Below are 15,332 nucleotides of genomic sequence, written 5' to 3'. Positions count from 1 at the left end.
TCAACTTGTATAATGTCTTTCTCATTTATTGAACGGACATCTGTAACTAGTCAGTAAAACTAGTTTTTAAAAATTATTAAATATTCTGTTGCATCAAAAGTACATTCAAATCCACGAGACAATGAGAATAAAATCTGAAACATTATTTTGTTGAATATTCAATTCATTGTTGAAAGCTAAAATTGCAAACACAACATATCTCATTAGTATTCAATTGTTTGATTTCACTCATTAACGGCAATATCACGTAGTTCACATGTTCTTGAACTTACCATTAAATTAACCTCTTGATAAGCATTCATAATGTCTGTGTATAAATTTAGTGCGTAACATAAATATAATATATAATATTTTAAAGTATGACTCTTAAGAGGCATGAAAATGGCATTATATTCCTGTTTTAATATTGTTTTAAATAATACTATCGTATTTAACATCTTAACAATAAGAAATCTATGTTCTTACACACAGTCATATAGTTATACTAGCTGACCCGGCAAACATTGTTTTCCCATATATAAGATTTCTAGGGAATTTCTAGTGTAGAAAAAAAAAAACTTATTGTAAGTGTGTAAGGATGTAGTAAATGAGTAAAAGAGGTATGTAGTGCTGTGAACGATGAGGGAATATATAATAAAAATAACAAAACCTCATTCAACCACATAATACCTCATTATAACAAAAAAAAATGTCCAAATAAAAAAAAATATGTTAGGGGTGGACAACCCTAATCACTTAGGGGTATAAAAAATAGATAGTAGCCGATTCTCAGGCTTACTGAATATGCATAAAAAATTTCATGAGAATCGGTCAAGCGGTTTCGGAGGAGTATGGGAACGAACATTGTGACACGAGAATTTTATATATTAGATGACTGTGTGTACGCTTTCTTTAATAATTTAAATGCCTATAATTGTGTACTTGAATAAAAAACTATATTTTATTGAGTACATAATAACATGGCTTAATCACGAGTTAATCTTATGGTAATCGTAATATAGAGCTATTTTTGTACATATAGAACTGGGTGATCCGTAATGCCAACATCTTCCTTTCCTAAACCTCATTTGAAAATACACTATACAGATTAGGCGAAGAAGTATTCTAATATTTCTATTATCCCAAATTGTCTGGTTTTTTTCGCGTATAAAATCTACAAACATTGAAATTGCAAAGATCTAAAAATTATACATTTGGAAAATCGTGTTGTTGAAATTCTCGTGAATATGTTATAATTACAATATATCGCAGACATGTGTGAATCCCACGAGAGCGGTACGGGTATACTGTGTAGGTCGTACGCCTCATTAACTTTTGTTTGAATAGAGGGATGAACCCCCTAAGTACTTGGTCAGATACATGGTAACGTCGGCAAATTCATTACGAAATAAAATACGTACTGAAAAATATTTTATCATTTTTGATCTTGATTATTTATAATTAATTGTCTTTCGGATAAACGGCACTGGATTAACGAACAAAATGGAATCGGAAATTTTATTGGTTACTTATGAAGCTCGGCTATACCTGCGCTGTGACTACCGCCGAAAAGTACCCGCGCTCCTTGTTATAAGTTGATGATATGGCAAAAACTTCTTTGCAAGCAACAACAGTACTAAGTTTTCGGATAAAAAAACGAACGCTTCCAAACAAACCAATACACAAACATTCATTTTCATATTAGATACGTACCGGCGACTACGAAAATTAAGTAAGTTTATCAGATGAATAAAGTATAAAATTATTTCATTGTGGTTTGTACGCATACGTTATAACTTCAAACATTTTTGCGGTGTGTACGTCAGGGATCGAATGAATAGTTCCAGACGACGTGGAGCCGCCAGCATCACCGCATCACTGGTGCCATCTCGCGAGCAAACACCCCCTAAACGATACAACCTCCATATACAAACAGGACAAAGAACTACATTCACTTCCACAAGGACTTATGGCTTGTGCGAAACACCACGTTGTTTGTACACAGTAGATACGTTTTCAAAAATATTTTCATTTTTCATCGGAATAAGTAGCCTATGTCATTAATACACTTTTATTAGCTTCAGACGTATGTATGATAATATGTAACGGAATCTTTGAACATGATTTTGACCCCCTTGAAAACGTCGGATTAACTCTAAATTTGGTATACTCATTAAGGACCGATGACAACTCAATATTAAAAAAAATTGAAATAAAATATTGAAATTCAACTAAAAAATGGAAAATAAATAATAGTTTAAAAAAACGCTTTTATAGAAAACTCCACTAAAAAATAGAAAATAAATCTTAATAAATTGGAATTAAAAAGTGTCAGAAAAAATGATTTTATTGTAAAAAAGCGTGGGGTGCTTTTCAGAATATTATCAAAATAACCCTTCTACTCATATCTATTCATAAAATATTTATAACTACTGGTACCATGCACCCCACGCTTTTTTCTTTTTCTATTTTTTAGTGGAATTTTCTATAAAAGCGTATTTTTTTAGTTTTTTTAAACTACATATTATTTATTTTTCTAAATGTATTTCTGATTCACGTCGATCCGGGTACCGTTACTTCGTCAATTAAGAACAAACTATCAAACTTACGTTATTTAAATGTAAATTATAATTTACATTCATTGAATTGTTTTCAGCTTCATATGTATTTTCTACGGTGTACCTACAACTAATGTAAAGATGAGTGATCGCCGCTCATTTATAGCGGCAATAGCAGATATCAACTCGCTGCATCGTCAAAATAATTAAACATAATAACGTCTCCTTAGATTTTATTAATAAAATTAAATTAAGCCGCTTAAGACCGTTTTTTTTTTAAATCTAGTTGTCAGTATAATTATTACTAAGATATTCAATAGAACAATCAAAGATGATATCCAGGTCATAACCATAAGTTGACATTTCATATGTGAAGACATTATCAGAAACCTAATGACCATATCGTGTTCGACAGTGTACCAATCGCATAGGAAACGCAGTTACATAGCAATGGAAACGCTTGCACATCGTTATCCTCCGAGACTGCCTACAATCGGAACTCAGTAAGCATTCAAATGCTTTCAATATGCTATGCTATGCGAGACTGACCGGGCCGCAGTAGGCACAATGGATGCCAATCTATACGAGAATTCAGCTTTGTGCTGTGTAGTGTACTGTAGATGAGAACAGCACTACAAGTATCTTAATGAACATCTTTACTGTACAATAAAGTTGTTACGATTGATATTGTTACGCGCTGGGGTTCGGGAAATAAAAATACTACCGAAGTGCAACTTACTGGTGATAGGACCTCTTGAGAGTCCGCGCGGGTAGGTACCACCATCCTGCCTATTTCTGCCGTGAAGCAGTAATGCGTTTAGGTTTGAAAGGTGAGGTAGCCGTTGTAACTATACTTGAGACCTTAGAACTTATATCTCAAGGTGGGTGGCGCATTTACGTTGTGGATGTCTATAGGCTCCAGGTGGGCTGTGAGCTCGTCCACCCATCTAAGCAATAAAAAAAAACTAATCTCTCTATTACTCTCATTAACTTAAAACACGTAACGAACACTTTAAAATTCTCAATTCACTTCTTCCGTTTCGCTTCAGGTGATCCAATTGCTGTTTTTCGCTTCGAGTAGTTCCGATTACTTCTTGACATCCCTGCAACGCTTTTATAGTCGATACGACGTCCCTAGAATTATAGAAAACATTCCTCACAAGTCGAGTATTTTCGATATGCGTTTCTGCCATTTGACAACAGATGGCGTATATATTTCTCGAACGTTCTTGATCTCACTAGTTATTTTGGTGTTCGTTTCTGCTATTCGACAATATATGGCGTTGCTCTTACCGGCGTAACAATATGATGATAATTACATATGACATTCTTAGTCGCGAAATCGAAGATTTTAATAAAAACAATATCGAAAATGCTTCATAAAAATTATAATTATAAAATATTGCTCCTCTACCTCTCCCTATTTAAATAAGTGCAAGTTTATATTGCAAGTTATATATGAATTATTAAAATTGAAACATACCGTGAATCCCGCTTATTTATTATAACAATATTCTTGGGAGGGCATTTCATATTTAAAACTCAAATAAGTTAAGTTCGAGATAAAAATAATTAAATTAAAGAGATCTATGACGATGGTTGCACTGTGCTCTTGACTGGACAAGCCGCCGTCTGTACTAATCACATCATACGGGTGTTAACAACCGATTAATTATAGACAATTAAATCAAGATTAATTATTAAATGCTTATGTAATTTGAATAATAAAGATGCGAGAATATAGATTCATCAAAAATTCCATGAAATTGTTTTAATTTAGGATGTTTGAAACTAAATGCAACTGAATAAATTAAGAAAAGCTCCCTGAAGTTCGTGAAAATTAATCGTAATTTAAGCATTTGTGAATTATTCCTCTAGTTAATGTAGTACAAATGTTTGATTTCTTCAAAAAACTAACAAAACTATACTTTCTAGAATCTCAAAAAGCTTAAAGTAGCGAAATGACTCGGTCGTGGTCTCATTGTTAAGGAATGGAATACGATTTAATTTTTTTATTATCTGAAGAAGTAGAAGTCATCACTCATCAAATAAAACCAATTGACCACATTTTTATATTTTACTCTGGTATACGTGTACAAGTCAACTGCAAAACCCTGCACAAACTACTTTCAAAGTTAATTTTAAAATTTTAAGTTAAAAGTTAAGTAAAAGCTATTTCTTTTCTAATTATATATTTATTGTAAGTTTATATTTAATGTAAATAGATATATTTTCTTTATTATTTACTAATGTGCGTAAAAGTTTGATCTATCTTAAGAGATCACTCTAAATATTTTTAATTATAGTACACATACTTTTTTTTTTTATTGCTTGCTGCATCTTTTTCACAATTTCTGTACATAAAAGTCCCTTGTCTTGAAGAAATCCCTGTGAGGAATAAGACCGCCTATTGTACTATTAATTATACTTGTCTGTTGATTGTTTTAGACTTTAATTTTGTTTTGATGTCAAATAAAGTATATTCTCCCTCTCCTCTCTCTCAAACGAGAACTTATAGCTGTAAAAGATCATCACTCGTTTTCTTTATATATTTAATTTTAATTAAACATTACTGCATTCGGTAGAATTAAAAAAAAACAATGAAAATATAACATGTATATTGTATGTACTGAGTAACAACAAATCCTTGTATCTAGCACCGGAAATTCCAAACATAAAATGTTTGCCAATCGTGTATTACCAACCGCAATCTTCGCCGAGATCGTGAATTATGTTTTGAATGAGTTCCAAACGATAAATTGGAATCGAAAATAAGAAAATTTCCCACAAAACTCTCTGTGTTTTATTATAAGAACAATTTTGCTTTTTAAATTAGGGCTGTGTTCACAAACATAGACAACGAATCCCTCTTGAGCCAAAAACGTTTTCTTTTATTTTAAAAGCGTGCTTGATTCATTGTAGTAATTTTATTCCTGTACAAGTTTCACGCTATTTGTTTGTTTCCTAGTTGTTTTCTTTCACAAATCTACTCTTATACAATGTTATGGTATATCTTGATGATCATAGTTTTGTATCAATAAATTCGCGTCCGAATAATGTTGTATCAGAAACATTGGAAACATTTAGATAGAAACTTAATTTTATTATTCCCGATTCTGTTCTTAATTCCGTATTTTATTTCATTTACCTGTATTTATTATTTCGTTAATGTTTTTATAAGACCACATTCATAAAGGCGAAGATCTCTGCTGAGGCACTCTCCTCGGTAGACCGTCCGGTCACCGTCCTCGCCGAACCCGTCGCTTGCGACGAAGGGCTCGACGAGTAAATTAACCCACAGACACAGCCCACTGAGTTTCTCGCCGGATCTTCTCAGTAAGTCGCGTTTCCGATCAGATGGTAGATTCTTCGAAACACTGCACCTTCTAGGGCCAGTGTTAGTAACACTCCCGGTTTGAGCCCCGTGAGCTCACCTACTAGTTCGAAGAATCTAGAATAACCCCTGAAATTACTAGAATAGGTAGGAAAAAAAAATAGACCGAAAGCTGGTACCGTCCGGAACTCGACGTATATGCGTATTTCATTGAAATTGTCATTATCATAATTCGGATTTTGGATTAGTATAAGTTTGCCATCGAACAACACCCAGCGCATTCGTGATATTAAAACGTATTAACACGCAAAACAGCCAACAAATTTATCGGTAATTGTATAGTACCAATAAAACTTGAACAAAACCGTAGGAACGATCCATGCATTCATAATTTTCCCGATCGCCCCTATGTTTATTTTATTAATACATGGCCATTTCGCCGTACTCGGTCGACCACCGAAACGAGAAATGACCGCACAGCCGATGCTTTTGCATATATCGAATGATTATTTTGTCCGACGAAGCGCCGATGGTCGATTGCATATTCATTTGTGTTGCGATCTGCGTAATTGATGTATTACAAATAAATTAAAAAACTCTGAAAACACTGTTTGTTTGTTCCGCTAAACCGATTTTTCGGTCGTAATACACTTTTTATCTACAAACCGACGCTATTCGATTGAAAAATTACATACATGTAATTTGAATTTTTGAACTGAAAATACATAATTATATTGGATATTATCGTAACTTAATATAGCGTGAAAAGTCAGAAACATTTAAGTTTTTAAGCTTAGATGACCAATGGAAAGTTCACCTAGTGAAAGGGATATCATTGTAAGATTTTATTGGCAGAGAAGAGCATTAGGGCCACCTGATAGTGAGTCTTCGCAATCTGTCATTAGGGCTATAGGTCCTACAGTTGCCAACCACCTCAAGACATCAGTTACAAGCCCTATTTCATTTCCTTTAATAGAGTGGACTAGCTCCCTTCATTAGATGGTTAGTGGAGCTTAAGAATACCATTTTCTCTAGTTTTACCAAATAACTTGATAAAAGGAAATGTCCAATTTTTAAATGTACCAGCGTCGGAATAAAATTATTAATTTTTGCCTGCACTTGTTTCAGGGCCGAACCCGGATAATGCGGTTATCGCACAAAATGCGACAGCATCAAAAGCGTGCTCTATTCTGAAACAGCGCAAATAAAAACAACAGAGCCACTATGGATCGTCGACTAATTGCTCTTTTGGCGGTGGCCGCCCATTTAAGTAAGTACAATAAAATGACCCGCTTTGTACCCGGGGGACAGAAAAACGGGAGTTCCGGCCCTCCCGGCGCCGGACCTTTGTGTGGAATGTTATGTTATTGTTTTAGGCTGTTTTTAGTTGAGTGTTAATGCGCGACCCGAGATCCGGAGTGGCAGGTGAAAGTGCTCAGGAAATTCACTGGTCTCCCACTGAATTAGGGACGCTTCATGCTAAACTTCATATCGTCTTCAACATGCAGCGTTTTCTACTGGTGGTAGGACCTTTTGTGAGTCCGCGCGGGTAGGTACCACCACCCTGTCTATTTCCGCCGTTAAGCAGTAATGCGTTTGGGTTTGAAGGGTGGGGCAGCCGTTGTAACTATACTGAGATCTTAGAACTTATATCTCAAGGCGGGTGGCGCATTTACCTTGTAGATGTCTATGGGCTCCAGTATCCACTTAACACCAAGTGGGCTGTGAGCTCGTACATCCATCTAAGCAATAAAAAAATAAAAAAATTTTTTACTTACTATTTAGAACTCTTTAGGACACTAGAACACTAGGGGTGTAAGGGGTGGCAATGGAATCACAGCTACTCAATAGCCAACCTCACCTGCCCGTGGTGCACCCTGCTAGCTAACGGACGAGGCCCTGGCGACCGACCGATGGTTGTATAACCATCCATAATAAGCAACGTCTATGTATGCAGTATGTATAGTACTGCGGTCACCAACCCGCCTGCCAAATGACTATTGGCATTTTATACTAATCGGATTACATATTTTTCAACGTAGTAAATCTCTCGGAATCTTCCTTAAGAAACTTAGAATAGCTAGCAGAGAAAACACGTCTAAAATCTCATGAATACAAGCCAACCAAAAGGGTCGATAGAATAAGTAGCGCGAAGTATATTTAGAGGACAAAGTACACGTAAAAGTTTCCGAGTAAAGTAATTGAAAATACATAGATTGGAATAGAAGGGCAGCCTCCTCTGTCCGTTACTGTGGACTATCCCGGCCCACTTGGTGGCAAATGGCCCGGAAGTAAAGGGATCTCGTACCGTAACCTCTACGAAATTTGTTAGTCACTTTATTTCAAACGGTATAATGTTCGTTGCTTAGGTAAAAATATTATTTTCGGTCAAAATGTATAATAATGAGATCAGTTATTATGTGCAAATGTTCGTGGATTAGATTAGCATGACTATTTAGTACACTACGTTTAGCTAAAAACTTTCGATTAATGACTTTTTGCGTAAACGAGTGAGTGACCTCAAGTCCCACACGATCAATGGAGTCCATAGACATCACAATGTGACAACGCCATTCATCGAAAAAAAATGGTTCTACGCTGTTGAAAACGGTCATTAAGACTTTTTCATAGCAATGAAATTCGGTGATGAAAATGTTCAAAAGCTATTTGTAAGGATACGTACCTAAAGACATAGAGCCTGACACAGACATAAATAAGACAGCAGTAACAGGAAAAAGTCCTGTAATTAGACAAGCTTCGTAATCCATGGTCTAAACCCCATAAGGAATCAGACGCTTACGTAAACATTCACAAGCCATTGAGTAAAAGGATTCCGTTTATAATGTTGCTATATCGCGAATGTTTCTGAAGCCTCCCTGCTTTTAAAACCCATACAGAGGTAGTATTACACGTCATTTATCACTCAATGACACTGAAGTAACGCCGCCGCTAGATTTTATGATTTATCAATACATTTAAGTGTATGGTTTTTTTTGTATACTTTATTTTTTGTATTAAAATTTGGTAGAAAATGAGGAAATCTTGTTAGCTTTAGCATTTTTTTGTTTTTAATATTAATTAGAGTATGCAATATTAAATACAACAGCTGTATCTTCTTGTTCTTGTCTTATTCTAATTAGCTATTTCCAAATTGTAACATGAAATCTTGTTAGTATCTTTTGTTTTACACTAGGCTAGTTCCACTGTCCACCTTATTTTTTTCTTGATACTTATATTGAAACCATCGTCTTTAAATAACTAATACATGGTACATAGCTAATTCAGAATACGTTATGGTCAACTAATGGCCTCGTTTCTAAGAAATTTTACCAAATCATCATTTGACGACAACGGGGAAAACTCGATAAAAAAATTTTTATTTCTTGGTTGGGTAAACGAGCTCACAGCCCACCTGGTGTTAAGTGGTTACTGGAGCCCATAGACATCTACAACGTTAACGCCCACCTTAAGATATAAGTTCTAAGATCTCAGTATAGTTACAAAGGCTGCAACGCATTATTGCTTCACGGCAGAAATAGGCATGGTGGTGATACCTACCCGTGGACTCACCAGCGGTTCTACCACCAGTAACTACGCAACTTATAATTTTGCGGATTTGATTTTTATTACTCGATGTTATTTCTTCACTGTGGAAGGCAATCGTGAACATTTGTTAAGTACGTATTTTATTAGAAAAATTGGTACCCACCTGCGGTATTCGAACACCGTTGCATCGCTAGATACGAATGCAGTGTTTGTGTTTTCGTTCAAGACGACTTTGTGTTTTCGTTCAGAAGTACAGATTTATAAAAAAGGTTTTAAACATTCTCTTTTTCAGGTTGTATGACACCAGTACGAGCACAAGGAAATCTCCTCACTCAGACTGTCTATGGATTCTTGGACTTCACGACAACCATTGGCAATACCGTAATGGTGTTCTCGCCCCAGTCAGCGCCTCCTCCAGGTCGAATTGTTTTTTATATAATATATTTGAGTTAATTTATTATGTTTCGTAAATTTTTTCAATTTCCTACAGCAGTGATTCTCGATCACTCACACTTATGTGTGCCGTATCTTGGAAATATATATATATATGTCGGCAGGCGTCAGGGATGGCTGAGCGGTAGGTTCCGTCATCGCTCGTATTCGATTGAACTCAGTTTAGTCAATAAAACTTTTCAATAATAATTATTGAAACTCAACACACACAACTTTCACAATGACAGGGTAAACCGACAGTTTCGTTGCATATACCGACAGACCGACTGACTGACTGACTGACTGACAGAGACTCACTGACCGAGACGGACGGAATTACTGTCTGACACGGAATGCCACGACTCTGTCCACGTACCGCCATTTTATACTGTGGCGTTACGGAGTCTACCCTTCATTTTGTGATATTTATCAAAACAACATTTCATCATTTAAAATAATAATCAAAACCACCGTCTTAATATTACTAAAAGTCGTTATCCACGACATATATATATTTCCTATATATATTTCTCCTTAAAATGATTCAATTCAAATACATATTGCAATGGCTTCATTAATAAGCGCATTGTTATTTTTATAGTACACTCATTATTTATTATATTCCATTTAAATTTATTGAAATAAACTGCTTCACGAAATGAAGGCTCTGAGTAGGTACTATGTACCACGATAATCTCTTCGTATTACAGTGCAGCCGAATGAGATGAACGTTACAATCTTGTCACTACCCTAGGTGGAATTATCTAGGCTGGGTCGTTGGCTGAATGTGGTAACGTCCGATCTTACGTGGCTATCGGACCTCGTAGATATGACCACCGCCGCCGACCAACCGAATGCTGCCTCCCTCTTTTTTATTGCCTTTGTAGGCAGATGAGCATACGGCCCCCCTGATAGTAAGTGGTCACCGTCGCTCATGCCACGAATTTAACTCCTGTTAAACGACGTCATTCGTTCAGTTACGTATTTTGACGTATTTCATTAGGGATTATGTGGGCTTAAACCATAATCACATAGCTCGATGCGAAAGGATAAGAGAATTGTTGTACGCCTTATTATTTAAGCCATGACGGTTTTAAAACCAGCCACGACTACTCAGAGAATAATTAAAAACTCGACGTATATATTATTATGATTGTGTAAAATGCGCCTCGGCTCATATGTCATAGACTGAGATCTGTTTCTTCCACAACTAAGGCTTGAATAAATCGAACAAAAAGTTGAGCACTGTGTTTGAACTCCTTGGCTGACATGGATCAACTTGAAAGGTGCCGAAACTGATCAGGATATATAATGCCATTCCTGAAATTCTGAAATTAAAGCATATGGATGAGACTTTATTACCTGGTATTATCACGTCACTAGACTGAGCCCAACAGACATTCAAACATTATCTTCCCCTTTTCCAAATCATGGGAAAAGACAAAAGTAGTAGATTTTTCCTTGCACGAACAAAAAAGGATGGTGGTAGGAGAGGGGACGTCGATAAAGAATTAAAAATGTTTGGTAGGAGCTAATATGCTATGTCACTATGCTAATTTGACATGTCTAATAAAATTATCTTTTATCCTTCCAGAACCGCCCAAAACTGAAAAGTCAGTTCAAGAAAATATCATCGAAACGAAACCTCCACCGCCATCAGTTACAAATGTCAACCCGGAAGCCATCAAACCTAGTAAACTGTCAGACAAAAACAAAACCAATAAGCCGGCTCCACCAGCTGTTGTGTCAAGTGCAGTAAACGTGGTCTCTTCATCTCCTAAAAAAGAGGAAAAGAAAGGAAACACTCCAAAGTCAACAATTAAAGAACAAAGCCAAGTCATCACAAAAGTCGAAGTAGTAGCAGGACCTTCAAAAATAGTAGAAAGTAGTTCACCAAAACAAAAATCAAATAAACAGAACTCTCAATCTAGTAACAAGAATAAAAAGAACGAAATTAAGAGCGTTACAAACATCGTGAGCAGTAAAGTTGAAGTAAAACAAGGCACGCCACCGTCGATAATAAGCTCCAAAATCAATAGCGTTGTTCAAGTTAAATCGAGTCAGTCTGACGAAGAACCAGCTATATTAATCTCGAACAATAATTTAGGCGAACCGGAATACGATTTCTTGTCGCGACAACCCTCTGAATTTGTTGAAGAAACATACAAAGTAATTAACATCAGACCCTCTAAAACTCATGGATCGAAGCCAAAGCACGCTCATAAGAATAGAGCCCACCAGCCTAGCCCTCCTTCGGATGATGACGAACACCCTCTCGGCCTTGTAACTACTTTAGGCGGTACCATCGTCAAAGATGGACTTACAACGATCCATGAAACAAGTGTCATAGGAACATACATTTCTGGAAAATATGCACAAGTTTTAAACAGTAACTCTAAAATTATACAACCGGCTGGTCATAGAGCCAAAATATCTCCCTCTCCCACACACAGAATTCTTAAAACAGCCGCACCGGCTATTTCTAAAAATCACAGACACAACTTGGAACCAACTCCCTCTATTTCTGATGACGATAGTAGCTTTGGTAAAACCTCACGCAGACAAACAATAAGTGGCAGCTCATTTAAAAATCGACACCGATCCCAAAACTTTGCTGAAAACGATAATCACGACAACAGTCCTGCTAATCAAAGCAAAAAATTCAAAAACCGAAATGCCCAGAGGACTCCCAGGTAACGTAAAAACAACTCACATACGGCTAAAATTCATCACTATCAAACTTTCTCTACAACGAGCTAGTCACCATTAATCAAAGAAGATACTCCCGATATATTTTTCAATTTAAGACAATCATCAACTATAATATCTTAATGCACGTTTCATTCGGACATTAGAATACTATTTTTATTTTTATATTATCGTTAATTCTGCTAAATGTAGTTTGTTGAAAATTCATTATTTATTTTCAGTACTCGTTTTGGCCGTCCGGCAAACACAGCTCAACTGGCAACTGTGTCTGTTTTCAGTGAAACAGCGACACCGTCATTCTCTAATAGAAGAAAGAGCAGTCGAAATTCAGGTCACAAATCCGTGGTGACTCCCGCCAACAACAACGAGAATCAGTCTCGGCGAGGATTCAAACCTCGAGCTCAGCCATCTCCAGTCGAACAAGTGACTCCAGCACCGTCAACAAGTCTTTATAAATTTAAATTGAACCGAACTCCGGGTTCGGGACGATGGCAGTACAAAACTAGTCCTAAACCGAAAGTAACCATCCGTAAGGCCGTAAGTGAGGAGGAGCTGCAACAAACGACCCCTAATACCAACCCTCTTCTGGATGATACGCAATTAAACGATATTTCTCCTCAAGCAAGATCAGATAACGATCTTGAGCTCTCTGGATCTCAAAGTGGTCCAGGCACGCTACTTGACAATGACACTGAGGACAATTCAATTGAAAAACTGCCACCAGTTGAAACACTAAAAGTCGAAATTTCCACACCTGCCGACTTCAGTGACGTGTATTACGAAATTGCAACAATTAAATCGCCCTATACTTTCCAGGTACAAAAGAACTATCTATAGAATTAAAACAATATTTACATACGTACATATTACACATTTCACAGAATTAAATTTTCATTAAAAAAAAAATATGTTATTCATAGTATGATGTATTTCCAAATTAATTTTCCAGAGATACAATTAAATAATAAATTAATATTTGTGAGGATGTACTTGAAATCCTATTTTCTATTCTTTTCCAGGTTGGACGTGTTAAAAATACTCGTGTTATAACAGTAACCTCAACAATAGAAAAACGTTTAGAACCAACAGTAGCTCCATCGCAAATTTCTCTCAACGAGCCGTTGACAGAAAACATATTGGCGACCGCATCTCCCTATGGCAAAGATCACAATTTAGATTCAAGCATCGCTACTCTACCAGCTATAACGCTGCCTTCTGACATGGAAACCCCGCCACTTGAAACTATTACTGAAACATTCAGTACAACACAGAACATGCTTAAAACTCACATTCTGCCCGTAGTAAGAGACGTCAACATGACAAGTAGCTTGACTTTTATTCAAACATACCAAATCACAAGATTCGTTACGGCAACGAAGACTTTACCACCAATGGACTACTTCCAATTTATACCCAGCAAAACATTAAAGGAATTCAACAGCCGACTGGACGAAGCAGGTTCAGAATTACATTTGGAACTAGATTTTGGAGATAGCACCGAAGACGAAGACGGTGTTCCTCGACGAGTCTTCCCACCAGAATTGGATCTCGCTAATATTGGCTCTGATTTTGATTTAACCGAAATCGACAAATACGGAGCAGACAACCATTTAAGGCTCAAAAAAGCACACGGACAAAACAAAGCAAACCATGTAACGGAAGCGCCAAACGTGCCGACTCCTGCTTTAACTCCCGAACAAGCGCAACAATTGGCTCTGCTTAGACTCCTCAATCCAGCCGCTGCAGCTCAAATACCTAACGTCGTTACGACTTCGAAACCTATTTTCAAATACGAAACTATTTATGAATCGCATGTCATTCCATTCTTCGACGGAAGAAATACAGTGCAAAGCACCATTTCACGACCCATTGCAACTGTCACGAAAACAGAGTACGAAATAGGAACGAGTAGTTTGCCTGCTTTGCCTCTGCAGCCGATCAATCCTTTGTTCCCTCAACAACAGTTTACTCTAATTTCGACACCGGTCGTCATGAACACCGAAGTAATAGCAACTGATAGTCAAATTCTAAAATTAACTTTCGGTGCGAAAACCGTGTACACGACATTGTTCACGACCAAAGTCGTACCGACCGTGCTTACTTCCTACGTAACCTCATCGATACCTGTACAAGCCTCGGCGGGCTACCCGGGATATTTCCCGCCACCCTTCGCACCTTACCCATATGTAGGTTAAGTGACCGTTCAAATCTAGTTAAATATGTGGGTGGACGTTAAATAAATCACGGACGAAAACAAGTGCAGTGATGATGAAAATACCGTAAGTTTTGCTGAAGAAACGAAACTTTAAAATGTGAGTGTGTTGTAGCAGTGCACGTGATAAACTATACGCGAGCGAGTGAACAGTAAACAGTGCAAAAGCAGCAAAACTACGGGATTTATAGCTTTTGTGGGCACATGAACGCTGTGAAGTAGAGCTTCTTTATAAAGTTTTTCGAAATCGCGACTCCCATATTATATAGGTGCTTTAAAATATGTTTGTTAATATATACATATATTCTAATTCATTTTATACTGTACATTAGTATTATAATGGATACTTTGTAAATAAACATTCTTATTTATCTTATTAGGGTATTTACTGTAAATAGATTTACTGTAGATAGCATGTTAAAATTTTATATTTTTGTACCTAATGTACCTAACTACTCACCTATTTTTTTACTTTTGTACGAGTATCGCTTAAATAAATGAGTTTTAAGTTAGAAACTTTATGTAAAATTTTAAGTAAATAAAGTGTATCTGAAACATTGAA

At 36.4% G+C, this 15,332-nt stretch overlaps 1 protein-coding gene across 4 annotated transcripts in view; it reads left to right on the top strand.

Annotated features, from left to right (window-relative positions):
• Positions 1-15,332, top strand: part of LOC101741917 (uncharacterized) — a 164,792-nt gene extending 149,460 nt beyond the window's left edge. For 2 of the 4 annotated variants that reach the window (XM_062671902.1, XM_012691928.4), the window contains 5 exons: positions 7,000-7,141; positions 9,710-9,835; positions 11,444-12,542; positions 12,837-13,374; positions 13,578-15,332. In XM_062671902.1, the coding sequence (XP_062527886.1) occupies positions 7,096-7,141; positions 9,710-9,835; positions 11,444-12,542; positions 12,837-13,374; positions 13,578-14,753 (2,985 nt within the window). In that variant the 5' untranslated portion in view covers positions 7,000-7,095 and the 3' untranslated portion in view covers positions 14,754-15,332. Of the gene's footprint in view, positions 1-6,999; positions 7,142-9,709; positions 9,836-11,443; positions 12,543-12,779; positions 13,375-13,577 lie in introns of all 4 variants that reach the window. The other 2 variants (XM_038014842.2, XM_004927727.4) reach the window with 1 other exon arrangement.

Source organism: Bombyx mori, chromosome 13, assembly GCF_030269925.1.
Source record: "Bombyx mori chromosome 13, ASM3026992v2".
Lineage (NCBI taxonomy): Eukaryota > Metazoa > Arthropoda > Insecta > Lepidoptera > Bombycidae > Bombyx > Bombyx mori.
Note: the sequence above shows the minus strand (reverse complement) of the source record. Positions and strands in the feature narration are given on the sequence as shown.